Source organism: Nicotiana sylvestris, chromosome 3, assembly GCF_000393655.2.
Source record: "Nicotiana sylvestris chromosome 3, ASM39365v2, whole genome shotgun sequence".
Classification (NCBI taxonomy): domain Eukaryota; kingdom Viridiplantae; phylum Streptophyta; class Magnoliopsida; order Solanales; family Solanaceae; genus Nicotiana; species Nicotiana sylvestris.
In genome coordinates, this window is record NC_091059.1 from 118,519,113 (window position 1) to 118,538,013 (window position 18,901).

General features: G+C 34.5%; 2 protein-coding genes across 7 annotated transcripts; both read left to right on the top strand.

Annotated features, from left to right (window-relative positions):
• Nucleotides 1–6,122: 6,122 nt before the first annotated feature.
• Nucleotides 6,123–12,031, top strand: LOC104213913 (pentatricopeptide repeat-containing protein At5g62370-like). Of its 6 annotated transcripts, none has more exons than XM_070170980.1 (5): nucleotides 6,123–9,314; nucleotides 9,438–9,652; nucleotides 9,743–10,052; nucleotides 10,831–11,502; nucleotides 11,807–12,031. In XM_070170980.1, the coding sequence occupies exon 1, from the start codon at nucleotides 7,623–7,625 to the stop codon at nucleotides 8,568–8,570; it is 948 nt and encodes a 315-aa protein (XP_070027081.1). In that variant the 5' UTR covers nucleotides 6,123–7,622; the 3' UTR covers nucleotides 8,571–9,314; nucleotides 9,438–9,652; nucleotides 9,743–10,052; nucleotides 10,831–11,502; nucleotides 11,807–12,031. The 6 variants fall into 6 exon arrangements, with proteins under 6 accessions (XP_070027081.1, XP_070027084.1, XP_009761771.2 ...); XM_070170983.1 differs by lacking the exon at nucleotides 11,807–12,031 and having other exon boundaries at nucleotides 6,123–9,342; nucleotides 9,438–9,483; nucleotides 9,585–9,652; nucleotides 10,831–11,798; XM_009763469.2 differs by lacking the exon at nucleotides 11,807–12,031 and having other exon boundaries at nucleotides 10,831–11,092; nucleotides 11,174–11,798.
• Nucleotides 6,237–7,604, top strand: LOC138887919 (pentatricopeptide repeat-containing protein At5g62370-like). The gene is made up of 4 exons (XM_070169712.1): nucleotides 6,237–6,845; nucleotides 6,986–7,114; nucleotides 7,212–7,262; nucleotides 7,347–7,604. Exons 1-4 carry the CDS (start codon nucleotides 6,237–6,239, stop codon nucleotides 7,602–7,604), a joined length of 1,047 nt encoding a protein of 348 aa, XP_070025813.1.
• Nucleotides 12,032–18,901: the final 6,870 nt, after the last annotated feature.

The window sequence follows — 18,901 nt, forward strand, 5'->3', positions numbered from 1 at the left end:
GAGTAATACAACTAACTGAGTTGAGCCGGTAAATAATGTCAGGTCAAATTGACTAATCTTCAAGTATGAGTAATCTCCCTAGTGTTTGAGTTTTGAGGTATGAGAACTCAAACACTGGGATCATAATTTGATAATCCGCGGTCTAATAGTCCCCGGTATGATAGTTAATTTCGATATTGATGGACTTTCAGATGGTCCAGTTCCAACATAGGGACGGTACCGAAGCTCTTTTTATCAAATATTTTGTACTCTGGCCGGGAACTACGGAGGTTCCAAAATGTTGTCGAGGACCATGCCATATCTTGATTTGAGCTATTCATATTGACTTTAATGAGTTTTTGATTTGAAGCCTTATTACCGGAGTAATTTTCACTGCTTTCTTTATAAATTTCTCGCATCATATATTTTGTTTGTTTGGTCCATGTGGCATATTAGCTTTTGGAGCCTTGAATATTCTCAAATATAATTCTCCTCCAACAAGGCAGGTAGTACGGGATGGGACACACTCAGAGTTATCGAGAGAATGCTTATCTTTGGGTAAAGTCCCATTCTGCAAGTAATATAAATGAATTTATTATGCCAATTCCAAATTAAATTAGTCAGGCTTACATCATTTTCATTCTAATTGATGATAGATCAGGAATCGCCTAAATAAGAGATGGCTCGATCCCGAGACTGTTTGATTCAGAAACGATATTTCTCAATAAGTACCCGAAGTTGCTTTCTAAGTCAGTGATATCAGCAGTAGATCTGAGACTAACACATCCGGCTCGATTTTCTGGGCTGCATAGTTTTCTTGGATTTGATCAATCGTTAAATCAATATTTTTGCTCCGAGTCCCCAAGCTAATTTTAGCCTTGTAGCATATGCTTCATACTCGGCTTTGTTCTTAGTAATAAAATAACTTTTATGAATTATTTAACTACTTTCCCTGATAGGCATTAAGCATTGCCCCTAACTCGGGAGGTTTAGTACTTGTGGACCTAATTGTGTAGAAAGTCCAGATCCCGAGAACTATCCCAGAAATAACATGTTCGGGTAATATGTTCGAGCTAAGATTAATCATGAAATCTGCTAAATTTGTGATTTTATAGTCATACGTGGCTGATAAACAATATCATATTCACATAGTTCGACTACTCATTTAGCTAGCCTTCCTGACAGTTCATGTTTATGCAAAATATTGCGTAATGAAAATATAGTGGCTAAGGGAATTGAATGACATTGAAATAAAGCCTTAGATTTAGGGCAACTACAATTAATGCCAACTTATCAAAATGTAGATATGTAGTTTCCGTATCTAAGAGCATTTTATAATAGATAGGAGAATGTGTACCTTTATCTTCTTGAATTAAAATTACATTTACCGAGACATCCGAGATAATTTGGTGTACCGACAATCATCTTTCTCCTCGGAATTTTGAAAGTAATGATGCGTTGTTGTTAGATAGCAAGTTCGAATGATTCGACTTTTCGAACTAAACCGATCTTTTGAAGATCTGTAACTTTATCTTTTATGATTTGACTCTAGTTTCTTCTTTTGCTTGGCCGGATTATACTACGTGTCAATATTGAGCATATAAACCTTTTCCTCCTGTGGTACACCTGCTATGTTAGCGTGGAGGCAAGCAAAGCAATTTTTGTTAGCATGTAAAAGTTTAATCACCTTACCTTTAAATTCGGTGTCGAGTCTCGACCAACGTAAACATTCCTATTTGGGAAGTCAATGATAATTTCTAGTTTTTCAGCATTTGACCACGTGGCTTCTGATGCCTTCAGTTCAATGATTGCTTCCAAAAATATTTGTATAATTGTCCAAGGTTATTAATGTACCTTCCTTCCTCGTGTCTATTCCATCCCGCAGCTATCTCTTCTTTTTCAGTTGTTAGGTGTGGTATTTTTGTAAGCAATCTCGTGGATGTTTTACCCATGTTCTTCCTAATCTTTATTCTTCTCCTGTAAAATTTTACAATTTAGCAAGGTAATTCCTTTCATGTTCGGGTAGAGCCGGATCTTTTCCAGCCTGTGATGAAAATCTCGTATCTCTTTGCTCGGACCTATTTTTTAGATTTTTGCATTTAGATTCGGATCACCCAAGAATCACATCCACTGGATCTTCGAACCTGTTTTTGACTTTCAATTGAATGAACGTGTCTTCCTCTATTCGAAGCTTTGTATTATATCGAATGTAAATTTTACTCCTCAGTTCCGGGAAGGTCCGACGTTATTCTTCTGACTCCTTCAATCATATCCTGAATCACCTCGGTTTGGTTTTCGAACCTGTTTTTGGACACTTATTAGTGTCGATTCAACTTACCATGTCTTCTTCAGTTTAAATTCCGGTGCTGTGACGGTTATGGATATCATTCTCGCAGGATAGATAGGAATTTTCGGAGGTGTTCTATCCGCTCGTTCTGTTCCTTGATCTGTTTCTGTAAGGTTAGAACTAAATTTTGCAAATTAAAATTACCTGGTGTATCTGAACCTCCTGTTCCGGAAGTGTTTCGTACAAATCCGTTATAATCAGTTATGGTACAGATAGTTGCGGTACCAGTATATCGATGTACATTCTCTATTTTTCTCTGCTTGTTACTTACATATCATTATCATGTCTATTCTTCCCTTTTTATTTTGCATGGTACGCCATCTCCAACTTAGTTGTCCTCAACTGTGTTGATTGGTAAATTTCGGTCATAATGAAGGTTTAAACTGAAAACAAGCGACTATTAACAAAATTGTTACTATCTTTGGATGAATAGCAAATTTGCTTGAATTCCCGGTAACAGAACCAAACTGTTTAACCCAAAAAATGGTTTTCAAGGTCAAAGCAATAATTTTATATGACGGGCCACAAGCAACCGATTCAATCCGAAAGATATAAAATTTTGTTAATACAACGTGATAGAGAAGTGGAAAATAAATTCAATGATAGATAATATAATAAAAATAAAGCAGAGAAGAAAAAATCCTTATTGAATGATCCTTGATAGGATAATGAGCCAAACAGAGCTTGAAGGGCCGAATTATGGCTAACTTGGGAGCAAGATGCTATGAATTACAATGTATATAATTGTAGAGAAGAAAATTAGATTTCCGTGATGGTGGTAAAAGTATGTCTATTTATAGAGCTAAATCTAAGTAACTAGTCTCCTTGAATTTTGGGTCCATTATGAGTATTTACTTAATCTATCCATTACTTTTGGAAGACTTGTAACATCTGTGTAAATGCTGAAATTCCGTAACTGATGAGTTAGTTCTTTAATTAATGAGTCAATCTCGTGCCTGTTGAGTCAATCTCGTAATTGATTGCCTTGTTCTGACCGTTACAATCATTTATTGCATTTATTAATAATTGATTTGTAATTGATGGTGTAATGATGGTAAATCCCATATAATCCTGGATTAATTTATTCCTTCCTCATTTGTAATTATGAGATATTCTCCCGCGCCTGATCTGGGCTATTTCATGGTGATCAGTTCCGGGGCTAACATGCACGATATGAGTATGTTCGGTCCCGAAGATGTTTCACATATCATCTTTCCATGTCATTCTTCACTTTTCTTCAAACTTTACTGACACATATCGCCATTTAATAGACCCACATGGCGAGTCTAATTTTTACTATAATATATATATATATATATTTCTCTTCTACTTTTCTTGTCTTTAGCTTCCCAATGGAAAATAATCCTTTAATTAGGTATCCTCCTCCTCCTCCTCCTCCTTCTTCTTCTTCTTTTTCACCTCAGCAAAAGATGATTTCAATTTATATATTTTTTTATGGTCTTAAATATTATTTTAAGCAAATTTCGATTTTTGTTATATCTCTTAATTTTAAGGTCTTGATTTTTGGGATTAGATTAATTCTTTATTAGCACATTAATTAATAGCAATTAAAATTTGTTCGCAAAGAATAGCTTTTAAGTAAATTCTTGATATTTCACTTGTCTATTCGAAACAATTTATTCATACTCTCATAAAAAGTCTTTCATCCCTTCAAGTGATAAGAGCAAGGAGAAAAAAATGTCAGCTTTACTGTGAAGTTATTTTGTTGACCAAAGGAACCAAAATGTTTTTAATAAATAAATAAAAAAGAACATTCTAAAGAAAGAAAGCCCATTGTTGTTTGGGTAAAAACTAAACAAATCAAAAACACATTATTTTTAAAAATTCTTAGAAATTTCACCAACAAAATATTTTCAAAAAGCTGTCGAAGTACTAATAAAAGTAATTGTGTCAAAATGGTATTTGAGAAAGATGTTAGTTTCAGATAATTCTTCATCCTTGTTCTTAGAATTTTCAAACATTTTCAAAAATCTTTTCAAACAGTAATGTATGAAACAAATATTATCGTGTATTTTTGATACTCATGTTAGTTTCCAAACACTGAGTATCTAGTTTCTTGCTCCTTGTTCTAATGTTACTTTTGGTGCTTCATTTTCTTCTCATTTTCCTGTCTTCCTTTTCCTTTTTTCTTTGTTTCCTTTCTTCTAGCTTTTCCTCACCCATCACTTACTCAACAAAAACTAAAAATCATTACTCTAAATATAGTAAAGATCCCTTTTCCTCCAAGAATCGGACCAACATTTTAAAAAATTCCTTATCTCATAAATCCATCTATACCTATCACATTTTTTTTGCCACCTTCTTCCCTAGAAGACACATAGAAGAAACAAAACAAAAGAAAAAAAGTAGAATATTAAACAATAGAGAGTAAAATATAATTCTCCACTTCAGTTCGATCAAAATTTTAAGTGAGCTTTCTTCTTGAACTCACTCATGATATTCTTGTTTTTAAGAAGCCATTTTTTTTATTTATTGTCCCCTCAAATAATCACTGAAGGTTCCTGCACAATGAGATAATTACAATATATATAGTAGTATTTTATTACACATACTTTTAGTAATTACTAACATTAAAAATTATTAATATTTCTCTAATTGTATATCCAATTATTTAAGTGTGTATATATATTTTCACTATAGGCAAGTTAATAATAATTTAATTCTATATATATATTTTACAAAAGTTAACTTCATTGAAGTGATAGTATGAATGTAAAATATTTTTTACTTCTGGAACATTAAGTTAAAACCTCAAATTTCAAGCGAAAATTTAAAAATTATTTCTCAAAGAACATCAACAAATAAACTACACATAATGATTGATAGATTTAACGAAAACAAAGAAATAAAGGCAACTTTATCACACTCAACATGAACTTTTTTATCCGACAAAATAATATTAAAATAAGAAAAGATTCATTTTTAGGGAATATAGTGCTTTCCAGTAAAACCATATCATACTTCAATATCCATGTTAACAGAAACTTAATCAATGCAAGTTTAAGGGAGGCTATATTATAGTATTAGAAATAAATGAGACTAACAATGGGTTAATGGTTAGAAAAACCTGTGTTGTTGCAGGGATATTTGAAGGTATAATGGCAACCTCTTCAAACATGAGCCGATGCAGTTTTTTGAGAGAATTGGAGAAATTGATTGCTTTCTTAATCCTTAGGGACGTTACATGCGTTTGGAAGCATACCAATTACCATAAATATTTTTTTAATAGTCACCTAAGATGTGACTTTTGGCGAATGATTAATCCGTTTTATTATTAGTATGTTACCCTCCAGCTAATGAATAAGTTTTAACACTACATTTATTTATGTAAAGATGAAGAGAGAAAAAGAAAGTGATAGAAAGAAAAAGTAAGAAAAAAAAGCATAAAAGGAGAAAAAATATCAATAGGCTCTTTGGCCATAGAGATGTACTATTTCCCCCCTCATATTTTTATATATATATATTCAACAATATCACCTAATATATCAGAATACTTTGGCTCTTTTCTTATAAATTCTAATTATTTCTTTTTTTTTTTTTGGTTCTTTTGTTTTTGTTTCTAGCATTGCATGTATAAATCGTGTCAATTGTTACAACATTTTAATTAAAAATTAAGATTTTCAAAATCAAATACATATCATAAAAACTACTATTTGTTTGAATTATAAAATACAATTAAAGGGTATAAAACAAGTCAGCAATAGTAATAATCTTATTCAATTTGAATAAATTTCTAAACTTCCAAAGCTGAGGTACAAATGTATATTAACAGAAATTAAATCGTTTGTTTTATGACGTTACCCGTATTATTAACCTAAAAAATGCGGAACCCGCCGTCTCTTTCCTCCCCACGTCGCCGGCGGTCTTTTCTCCGTTCCTGACCAACGCCATGAGCAAGCATAGACTTGGACTACACCATTGGCTGTGCTTCTCCTATCTCTCTAGAACAACAAAGAGACCTTTTACTGCTTGCCATTTACCTACTGAAGCAATATCATGTGCTGTTCCCATATCCTCCCCAATTAATAATCACAAGACCTTGTGTTTTTCACTTGCAAAGCAGTTAATACTTCGCGGATTATTTGTTTCAGCTCAGAAAGTGATTCAGAGAATCATCAAGCAATCCTCATCAGTCTCTGAAGCTATCTCAGCCGTTGAATTCTCCATTTCTCGCGGTATCGAGCCTGATGCAACTAGCTACAGTTTTCTCATTCGACAACTCGTGGCATCTGGTGAAACCCAAATGGCTGAGGATATTTATGTATACTGCATTTTGAAGAGAGGTATTGAACCGAAAGACCAGTCTTTATTGAATTCAATGGCCATTTGTTATTGTCATTTGGGTAAATTAGAGGAAGCAAAATTGCTTTTTGATAAACTATTGGATATGAAATTGAGGCCTTGTAGTAGCACGTGTAATGCGCTTATTGAGGGATTTTGTGGCCAACATAGCATCTTGGATTGGTTTGATGTTTTTGTAGTGGCTGTTGATGCTGGAGTATCACTAAGTTTTAGTTGTTACAATAGGTTAGTGGATGGCTTGTGTCGTCGGGGGTTCTTATGTTTAATGTAATGTGTGAGAGAGGGGTGTCACCCAATGTTCATTTGTTTAAGACATTGGTTCTTTCGTTGTGTAAGAGGGGTCGAGTTGAGGAAACTGAGTTGAGCATGGATATGGAGTCTTATGGTTTTGTTCTAGATAAAGTCATGTACACAACTCTCATTAACGGGTATTCGAAGAACAAGAAAATGAAAATGGCTATGAGGGTGTTTCTTAGAATGCTTAAGTTGGGATGTGCACCGGATAAGTATACTTACAACACGCTGATGCACAGTTTTTTTTAACTTGGGCATGTTGGACAAGGGTTGGGTGCTACATCAGCAGATGGCTGAATTTGGATTAGAACCTGATGCAGTAAGTTACCAAATCATGATTGGCAAGTATTGCAAGGATCATAAAGTTGATTGTGAGTTGATTCTGTTAAATAACATGATTCAGTGCAACGTTGCTCCCAGTGTGCACTCTTATACTGCTTTAATTGTTGCGCTTTATAAAGAGAATCGGTTAACAGAAGTAGATGTCTTGTACAATAAGATGTTGGATAATGGATTGGTTCCTGACCATGTTTTGTTTTTTACCTTGGTCAAGAATCATCCAAGAGGGTCAGAGATTACTCTAGCATGCACCTTTTTGCGTGCAATTGCCAAGAATGATTGTGGTAGTGACCTTTCTAACACCCCTAGCCCTACCAGTTGAAAAGTTACTACAGATATCATGTCTGATATTGATCATCTCTTGGGAGAAATTGTGGCAAGAAACTTACCTCTGGCCAATGTTGCTTTCAATATATACATGATTGCTTTATGTTTAGGAGGAAAACTTGATTCTGCTCTTCTTTGCATGGACAAGATGGCAAGCCTTTCTCTTCAGCCTTCACTGTCAGCTTATAACTCTATGGTCAAGTGCCTTTACCAAAACGGACTGCTTGAGGATGCCAAATCCTTTGTTGAAGTTATGCAAGATCAAGGTCAAGTTCCAAATCAAGCAACATTCTTGATTATGGTGAATGAATACTGCAAACAGGGTGACATACAATCAGCATTTGAAGTTCTGGACCAAATGGAAGAGAGTGGATTGAAGCCTAGTGTTGCGATATATGACTCTATCATTGGGTGTTTGGGTAGACAAAAGAGAATAGATGAGGCCCTTGAAGTTTTCCGGAGAATGCTCGAGGCTAGAATTTATCCTGATGAAACTATGTTTGTGACAATGATTAATGCTCTATCAATAAATGGACGAGCTATTCAGGCCCATGAGCTCTTCGACAAAATGTTGGAAGATGGAGTTCAACCAAGCCACTATGCTTATACTGCTCTTATACATGGGTTAGTTAAGAAAACCATGATTGAAAAGGGTTGTGTATACCTTGATCGAATGATAGAAGAGGGTTTCATGCCAAATACTGTTCTTTATACTTCTCCAATAAAACAATTTTTAAGGAAAAGAGAGTTTGAGTTTGCATTTAAGTTGGTTGATTTGATGGAAAGAAGTGAGATTGAGCGAGACCTGGTAACCTATATTAATTTGGTCAGTGGCGTATCTAGAAATATTAGGTCACTTCATGGGAAGTGGCTTGTTCCGCAGAAACAGTTTGAAAATCCAAGGAAATGTTGTTTCGTCTACTTCATCAGAGTGCTATGTTTTCTAGGGAAAAATGTTTGAAAATCTCAATTAGCTCTCAGGAACAAATTAAATTTCTTGCACTTAGGCTGATAAACAAAGTGAAGAACACTCCCCTATTTTGTACTTGTATAATGGCATACTTTCAGGGTTTTGCTGGGCAGAGAAGATGCAGGATGCATATAAGCACCTGGATATGATGCAAAGTGAGGGCGTCCAACCGAATCAAGTTACTTTTACTATTCTAATTGATGGGCATTTCCGAAGTGGCGAAATTGATCTTGCTGTTAGTCTCTTCAACAGAATGAATGCACAGAGTTGTTCTCCTGATAAAATTGTGTATAACACTTTAATAAGAGGTCTATGCAAGCATGAAAGGCTCATTGATGCTCTTTCGATCTCATACACAATGCTTAAAAAAGGATTTGCCCCTTCTAAGGCATCATATGAGAAGCTTCTCACTTCTCTTTGTGCTAATAACTGGAGTGTTCATGCACTGAAGATATGTGAAGATATGCTAGCCCATAAATATGTCCCTTGTGGCCATAATCTTAAATTGTTAATTTGTATGCTAGATGAAGAAAATAAGTCGCATGAAGCTCGTCTTATGAATGATTTGCTCCTTAACAAAAGAAGATTTATGATGTACACAAGCTAGAGGTTGGTTATGAAATCTCTCTGATATTGCTCGGCTTCATCCCCTTACTGGTCCGTGTGCATGAGCAGGATATGGACTTTTCTGTGGAGCTATACCTTGTAGCTTGAGTACCCTCAGAACTCCCTATGGTAAACTGTTTTAAGCCACTGGCTATGTGTATGTCTTAACTCTTATTTTTGTTTGATGTTTCTAAGTAGTCTGGTATTCTCTGGATTCTAACGTTGAGTCATTGATGACTTGGTGGTTCTCAGGTGTGCATAATCCTATTTGAAATGCATTCGTAGCAGAACTCGGGAGGTAATCTACCTGATAATGCTCCATAGCCAGCCACTCTACTAAGAGAATTGCATACCATGCCTTATTTAAATTCTTGGTACCTTCTTGTTCCAACTCAAAAGGAACTGTGCAGTTGTTCTTGGCATGGCCCATTTCATTCCTAACTGATTAAAGAAAAACTGGCGGACTTGTAAGTAACAGAACAGTGCATAAACAAGTACTTGTTGGTTTTACATTCTACAAGTGATCTGATGAATAAATGTGTGCCCCTTCTTTGTAGATTATCTTGAGTCAGAGAAGCTTCTTAGATACCAGCCCCACAAAACACAAACTTTGACTGATGCATTAGCTTACCATATCTGCTTCCACGGTTCAAAGTAGTCTGATTGGTATCTTTGAGAGGTATTGTATATCAAGATTTAACAGTGAAGGAGCCATTTCCTTGACCTTTCCAGATGAGCTTATCATCACTGCTGATGGAACCTTTGGAATGCGGAAAGCTGAAAAAATCAGAGATATTTCCCATCTCCCAATCAGTGAAGGTCCTCCTGAAGTTTATGTTCCAATTGTTTTCTCTGCTTTGTGCCAAGGTGAGAGTAGTATTCCGTGACAGATTGTAAAGTGAGGGGGATTGGTCTTTAAGAGGGGAGTAGTATTACCAATTACATCCTCTGTACATAAGTTTGACTTCAGTCCTTGGTAGTCGGTTGTGCTGTCTCAATACCAGTTCCCTTCTAGGCTGCCCCAATCCCTTCCTATGATTATTCACATCCTTGCTTCTATCCTGTACCTTCCACAAAATAGTTAAACCTGATCATCAAAAAAGTTGTCTTTGGATGTTCTGAGCAAAAGTCAAACTTTGTCTAAACATGGAGGAAAATTTTGTTTCGTACTGACTTTTTGGTCTTGTACTCATTCATTGTCAACAACTCTCCATATTAGAGGTCTACCTTTTATGCTATATAGGTGAGAAAGCCTTTCTAGTTCACTTTCTTTTCCTTCAATGTCGTTTCAACTTATCTAGTATGAAATTTTCTCCTGATATGCCCTGTATTGATGGAAATACCTCTTCTCTTTTGCCTCCAGCAGAGAGGATTGACTGCTTGTCAGCCTGTTTCTTTAAAGTTATCTTGTTTTTTTTTTTCCAGTCAGTGTCTTATTGGTTCCGAAAGAAGTGCTCTGGCAATTTTTAGTACAAATTCTCTACCGTTATTGACTATAACTACCAGAATATAGAGTTTTTGCATAAAAGTCTGCTTCAGAAGCCACTTCCATATAGAGCCTAGTTACAAATCATAATTCTGCGGATGCAATTTAGTTTATTATGTGTAAGTCCAACGTCTTCCTTATACATTCTTTTGTGTGTAGCTATTATGCAGGTATGAGCACAAGTCAGTGCTCCGATTCTTGGAGACTTTCGAAAACTATAGGGTGGAACGCTGCTTGCATTTATGCCGGGAGTATGGAATTGTAGATACAGCTTCTTTGTTGTTAGAAAGGGTTGGTGACATTGGAAGTGCCCTTTTGCTTGCTATATCTTCGCTTGCTGAAAAATTTATCCTGCTATTGAAAGTGAACACTGTGATGCAGCTCCCCAGGATTTCAAAGCTATTTTTTAAGCAAGAAAGAGGTTTTAGTTTCTTCTAATATTCTTCTTCTATAATGACGTTTGTCTTGTTGGTGTTCCTTCAACATCTTATTTTTATGGAAGGTCACTGACATGCTAGATATTTTGCGCACTTATATTGGACTGTGCCAGAGGTACAGCCACCCCTTTGGACACCAATGAAGCAGAGAGTCAGTGGTTTCAATTTCCTTCCTTTTTGATAGTAACTGTAGAAACGAAATCAAGTTCTTCAGTTCAACTGAAATCGGTAGAAGGGGGTGTGTACACTTATGAATGGTCTTGAAGAAGCAGCTTTGTTGTTGTGAAAAGACTTGGCGATGCAATCCTGTGCATGATGCTTGTCTCACACAAAACGATCTGCAGAGAGAGGTGTATCAATTTGTAGCAGATGTTTCATGTGCAATAATGACGAGGCAAGTAGCGCATATATCTTTTGCATTTTTTATTTTGTAGTTTAGCTTCTTTATTAGTGTAAATCTTGCTTTCCTTAACTGCGTTTGTTGGCAAAATGTGCAATTTCTAATTGCCAAAAAAGTGTAATTTCTGCACCGCAGTTCCCTACTTAAAAATCAAAATATGCCAATTGACGAGAGAACATCGCGGTTCAAATTGTTGGGCCTGTGCTAAGCACGGCTGGCTCATCTAGTTTTAAATTATTTCTGGCTAATGTTGACATTAGTGAAACTATTGACTATGGTTCATTATTGAACATTGCAGCGTTTCATTTTTTTATACAAGGATAGAAGTGGGACAAGCAGAATGTCTTAAAAATTGGGATTTGGCCCGTGCTCGCTGCTACTGTTTACCTTTCATTTTGGAATTCAAAACAACTAATAATTCCTCATTGGCATCTGGTGTTTGAATTTTCAATTTCACTAGCAGTTCCTCATTCGAGAAAAACCCAAATTTGTGGAAATCCTGAAGAAATACCCTTTAAATCAATTCGAGAGTATTATGGACTACCTAATTAATGTTTATGTAAGAAGATTTAACACGTTAAGTTGAGGTATGTAATTGACTTTCAAACTATTATTGTCAATCTGGTCCAACTCAACGAAATCATTAGTGATATGCAAGGAAGTCAGATTGAGAGATCTTGCAATACTCAAAGTCCATGTGTATTCACAACAAACATACTGCAAATTTAAGCTGACAAAGTTGATTTCTATTAATTTCATAATCTTTATCTGAATTGAAGTCAAATTCTGAATAAGATCCCATTGTACTAAACGAAGGAGGCTTCTTTTAGACGAATCCATCATTTTTTCCAATGAATTGTCATCTTTCCATTCTAATATGCAACAATTAATAAAATAAATAATTATTTATTCATAAAGGTTAGTATTATATATTTCAGCACGACGAAGAGCTAAGCGCCAAGGTCTTTAGTGCTTTTATATTATACTAGTTTCTCACCACGTGCGTTGCACGTATATTCCGTTGCACATGTATTCCCAAGTTATTTAGTACAAGACAACAATCAATGGCTCATATACTAACATTAAAAAAGGATTAAATATTTTACCTTTTTTTTGTAATTTTTTCAATACTTTCTTGTCTATTCTGTTGTTTTGCTTTATTTTGATTTGCACATATAGTAACTTTTATCTTCCCGTTATTGTGCCTTTCTTCCCTAAAATGCACACTTCATTTGGGTCTTGTACTATCTATCACTTTAATAAATTAGAAAATAAACTTCAAGCTAAATGGTTTGTCATGACAGACCTTTAAAAAGTATTGACCAGCGGAAGCAATGTAAGTAATGTTTCCCACAACATCAGGAGGAAAAGTAAGAGAGTAATCAGGAAAATGTTCAGTCATAAAGGAAATGTGGCACGGCGGACAATGGAGAATGACTTAGCAGAAGAATTTTACAAATATTGTTAAATTGGAATTCTATTGTCCTCATAGCATAAAATCTCCACCATTTAGGAAATTTATCTCAAGTGTAACATGAATACGACAACAAGCAGAGTCAGAGTCACTATGATCGATGAATATACATTTTTTTATGAAGGAGCATGTTTGATAAAGTAAATATTTTATTAACGTAACAAAAGACTATATAGTCGGATTATACAAGGTACCTAATCTCTTTTTCTAATTCCTAGAGTATATCCTTATCCGGGTTGGGACAGACACACCCCGAAGGATATAGACATCACCTGATCTTTGTGCAATTGGCTGCACTGGCCTCTACACTATTCAATGTTGAAACGTATTGTTGAAATATTAGCACACTACTGACATTTAGTAATCCCTAAGCTATTTTAGCATCTAGCTAGAAGTTTTTTTTGGAATTACAAAGACTTATTAGCATTTTTAGGAGATCCAACAGTGACTACAATCCAAGTTCTGAGTAAATTGAATATATAGGAGTGACAAGTAAAAAGTAAAACGTCCATGGAAAAAGGCAATCCTAAAAGGTACGATGCGATCGATCACCTTGAGCATAAGGCGCAAGTAAACAACTACTTTAGGAACATATGGAGGAAAATCCAAAGGGATTAGTTAATACATGCATCCGGACACCACCATCGGATTCATTACACATTATTTTTCCTTCTCTTCAATAATAGAGTAAATTTAACATATGGTCATATAAGTATGACTTTTTTATCAAAATTATATAACTTTGTTTTCTCACACGAAAATTATAAAACTTTTTTTTACCAAAGTTATATAACTTTGTTTTCTCACATAAAAATCATAAAACTTTCACTAACTCTCGCAAAATCATTATCTAGATTTTTTTATTTTTTATATTCAGTCTAGTAAGTAATAACCCAATTTAAATTTTATATATATATATATATATATATATATATAGAGAGAGAGACATGTAACATACATATTTATATATTTTTTGGCTAGCGAATGAAATTAATTTCAGCCAACCGATCAATTTTATATTTTTTCCTTAAAAAAGGAATGACCCAGTCCAACCTAACCCAGTACCCATACATATAAATTAAAATAATCCTAAAAGTGAACCTCTTTCCCCATAAAAAAACTTAGCTTGGAATGCATGAGATTCTCACAAAAATAATAATAAATATAATTAGAGAGCGCTAAAAACGAAAATAATATCAATTTGAATGGAAATCTTGAAAATAAAAATAAAAATAGAAGTATAGTGTTTTGGAAGATTCACTTTTAATATTAGTTTAATTTATATATGTGGCTATTGGATCGGGTGGATCAGGTCCGATTGGCTCATCCCTATTTTAATTAGATTATTATTTATAGATTGAAAATAAAAAATCGTGGAGTAAGAAAATACTACTAAAAAATTATATTTTTCGGCTATTATGTTTTTTGTGAGAGTTAGTAAAAATTTTATGATTTTTGTACGTGAAAAGTTGAAAACATAGTTATATGACTTTGATGAAAAAAAAGTAATAGTTATGTGACCATTTGTGAAATTTAATCTTCAACAGTATCGTTGCCCGGAAAATCTTCCAAAAGGGCATGCAACACATGTATATGTTTTATTGCGGTACACAATAATTTGCATACACAAAGGGTGTGTTTGGTATGAAGGAAAATATTTTCTAATTTTCTCATGTTTGGTTGGCTTAAATGTTTTGGAAAATATTTTCCTCATCAACTCATTTTCCTCCAATTGGAGGAAAATATTTTCCCTTTCAAGAGAAGAGAAAATATTTTCTAAAACTCCTTCTCAAGATAAGAAGTAGAAACTGTTATAAATATATTATATTATGGATGTTCATTTAGTACTCCGTTGTAAATAAGCTTCCTGAAGACGTTTATCCATATGTGACTCCGCCGTAAATATATTTATCTATTTAATACTCTATTGGAAATAAGCCTCCTGAAGAAGCTTATCACTTCAGTACCTGGTTATGGATAAATATTACCCCTGGTAGAAGATTATCCATATCGGGTACAATGAGCTTATCCTTTCAGTACTTCGTTATGAATAAATATTACCCCCAGTACAAGATTATCTATATCTGGTACAATGAGCTTATCCTTTTAGTACTCCGTTATGGATAAACATTACTCTCAGTAAAAGATTATCCATATCTGGTATAGTAGCAGCTTACATAGCAACTTGTAGTAGTAGCTTACACATGTAACGACCCGACCGGTCGCTTTGAGCTTTTGCACTTCGCTCGCCAGTTATCGGGTATGACTTGTCCCGTGTGATGTATTATGACTTATGTAAATCGTTGGTTTTGGTTTTCAAGAAAATCGGAATGAATTTGGAAGAACAGTTCTCAGTTGTAGCTTGAAGTGGAAGGGTTTGACCAAGATTTGACTTGCTTGTATATGATCTCGAATCGGAATTTTTATGATTTGGCTAGCTTCTTTGGGTAATTTAGGACTTAGGAGCATGATCGGTATGTATTTTGGAAGTCCGTGGAAGTTTTAGGCTTGAATTGGCGAAATTGAGATTTCAGCGTTTTCCGTTTGATAGGTGAGATTTTGATATAGAGGTCAGAATGAAATTTTGAGAGTTGCAGTAGTTTCATTGTGTCATTTGGGATGTGTGTGTAAAACTTCAGGTCATTCGGACGTGGTTTGGTTAGGTTTTTGATCAAAAGCGTATTTCGGAAGATTTTGAAAACTTAGGCTTGAATCTGATGTGTTTTGAGTGATTTGATGTTGTTTGAGGTGGTTTGATGATTGGAACAAGTTTAAATAAGGTTTTAGGATGTGTTGGTGCCTTTGGTTGAGGTCTCAGGGTCCTCGGGTGAGTTTCGGATGGTCAATCGGACCATTTTGTGCCATAAAAGAAGGCAGAAAGTTGCAGGTTCAGTGTTGCAAGAATATTGTTCTCCGTGATCGCGTAGAGTGACTCGCGATCGCATAGAAGGAATCGAGGAGGGCGTCCAGTGGATCTTCACCTTCGCGATTGGAGGCTCGCGATCGCATAGCATGGGAGAATTGTTCATCGCGAACGCGTGAGGGAAGTCGCGTTCGCATAGGGTCAATTGGACCTTGGTTTTGGCAGGTCGTTTGTGCATTGCGAACGCGGGGTTATGTCCGCGATCACGTAAGGTTATTTCATCTGGTCATCATGTTCGCGTGGTCCTTGTCGCGTTCACGTAGTGTAATTTTGGTAAGTTTAAGATTTGTTCTTCGCGATCGCGAGGGGAGTGCCGTGATCGCGATGAAGGAAATGCAGGGTTGGGCAGAATGTTTTTAAATCATCTTGTTCGCGAATGTGGGTCTATTTTCACCCATATCTGCTCATTTTGAGTGATATTTGAAGGAGATTGTCACACCTCCTTTTTCCGATCCCGCGAGGGTACAAGGAGTTTTTTTTCCAATTAAAGGACAATCGAAACGGGATTTATTTATTTATTTCAGAGTCGCCACTTGGGAGATTTAGGGTGTCCCAAGTCACCAATTTAATCCCGAATCGAGGAAAAGAATGACTCCATATTACAGTCTGCGTACCAGAAATCCGGATAAGGAATTCTGTTAACCCGGGAGAAGGTGTTAGGCATTCCCGAGTTCCGTGGTTCTAGCACGGTCGCTCAACTGTTATATTCGGCTTGATTATCTGATTTTATACAAATATGAACTTATGTGCAAATTTTATCTTTTTACCGCTTTCATAATTGTTATTATTATTTTTACAAGAATGTGAACATCGTTTAAAAACATGTCTTTGGATTGCGTCACATAAAATGCACCCGCGATCCGGAACGTATTTTTATTCAATGTTTTAGGATTTGGATTTGGGTCGCATAAATGCGCACCCATGTTTAAGAATGTATTATTATTAAATCGTGCCTAAAGCGATTAGCATATTATTATTTATGGGTAAGACTGTGGAATTCACTAAACAGTCCATCCCGAATTCTAAATACTCAATTAAATATTTATTGAGGGCCCCGCAATTAGTGCATTTTATTGGGCGAGGCTCATCTCATTTTATTTTTAAAAGGACAGTCCTAAAATGCCTACATTTTTTATTGAAATTTGTCTCTACAAAATAAAGGAGAAATATCTTAATTTATTTACATGTTATTACCTAGTTACATTATACTAGGCATGTTCTCAGTTTGTCAAATTAAAAAAAAAACATAGCAATTCTAATTTTAATCCTAGACCATTTATATGCTGAAATTAACCAATATTATTTAACTAAATAAATTTCTACCAACTTCCTACTAGATGGCCTATTCGTTTGATTTTTTATTCAACGGAATTACTACACCATTTATTTATTTTTAGGCAATAGATGTAGATAGTTCATTTGTTAAGCTATCGTCGAATGTTCCACTATATGTATTAAATATCTACATGATTCTGATTTTTTGCAAACTACATAATTTATACATACAAATAAAATTCAGAATATAATTAAATATAATTCAAAATTTCAACTCTTCATTTTTTCGTATTCATGCTTCATATTTCGGATTACAATAACCAGCGTGTCAGTTGTGTACCTGATATTGGAAGCAAAAGAAAATGAAGATGAGAATCAGCAGCAGCAGTAAAATCAGTACAACACAGCAACAATAGCCCAGCAACAGTAACAACCCAGTAACAGACCGGTGGAGTAGTAATCCAAAAAAAAACAAAAGCTTCCAGCTTTTATGAAACAACAATTAATTCTGATTTCAAATAACAAAAGAAAACAGAATATTTTTTTTAGTTTTTTTTTATATTTGAAAGCTTAAATATTTTTCGGAATTTTCTATCTCTTAAATGTTCAGCCCTTTTCTCTCTCTTATTTTCGGATTTGTTTCTCTCTCCCGTTTTTTTCCTGTCTGTGTATTTCTCTTGTCCCCCTCCTTGTGTTTCTGATTTCAAGACTTCTTATAACTCATCCCATAAATCTTTCCATTAATTAAAATCAACCCATTTTCTCTACCCAACCCATTATCTTCCCACTCATTCCCATTACATTAAATAAACATATCACACCACCCCATTTCATTTTGTCCCCCATGCTTCATTTAAAATAATGCAAGATTCCCCTTTAAATTAAATCTTGTCCCCCTTTTATATTAAATAATTATATCACAACCCACCCCATTTCATTTTGTCCCCCATGCTTCAAATAAACAATTAAAAAATGTACAATTCCTAAACTACCCCTTCCGACCTTACTGAAATTACCAAACTACCCCTGAACGTATTACAAATTTACCAAACTACCCATCAGCTATAACACATCAATTAATCAAACTTAACCAAAATATAGACAATATGATCAATTTCTAACAATGTTCAAACAACAATATGAACACGGATGAACATCATAACAACAATATCACATGAACATGATTTTAACAACATTTCAACAACAAATCACATGAACACAAATTGAACAACCAAGAACAACTAAAATTTGATTGAACAATATTTTTGGCAACAACAAACCTATTTTTCGGATTTAAACAACAACAACAATCAAACAAGTATATTTAGATTCCTAAATTCAATAATATTGAACTTAAAATCAACTCTAACAACATTACAACAAACAATTCTTATATTAAACTTTAAACAAGATTATGAGAACAATTCAAGAAATAATCATAAATGGTAAACAAGAAATCAAACTATACAAAATTCGGATTCAAGATCATCCAAACATGAACATGAATGAATCTATTTTAACACAACAAACATGACGGATTCAAACGATTAAATCAATATATTTCCTTCAACACAACTAATTTTTTTTTAGACAAATAACAAGATTTGTTGTTAGAAACAATTATGAACTTAAACTTGAACTTAACAATATTAACAATTTCTAAAAATACATAAACACATGAAACAAATTGAAGAAATAATCAATTAAATTTCAATTTGAAT

Excerpts from the sequence above, each read along its gene's own strand:
- LOC104213913 (XM_070170980.1), top strand. The coding sequence starts at position 7,623 with ATGTCTGATATTGATCATCTCTTGGGAGAAATTGTGGCAAGAAACTTA.
- LOC138887919 (XM_070169712.1), top strand. The coding sequence starts at position 6,237 with ATGAGCAAGCATAGACTTGGACTACACCATTGGCTGTGCTTCTCCTAT. Across the intron at positions 6,846-6,985 it reads TAGTGGCTGTTGATGCTGGA|AGGGGTCGAGTTGAGGAAAC; the intron begins GTATCACTAAGT and ends TCGTTGTGTAAG. Across the intron at positions 7,263-7,346 it reads TTGGATTAGAACCTGATGCA|TGCAACGTTGCTCCCAGTGT; the intron begins GTAAGTTACCAA and ends AACATGATTCAG.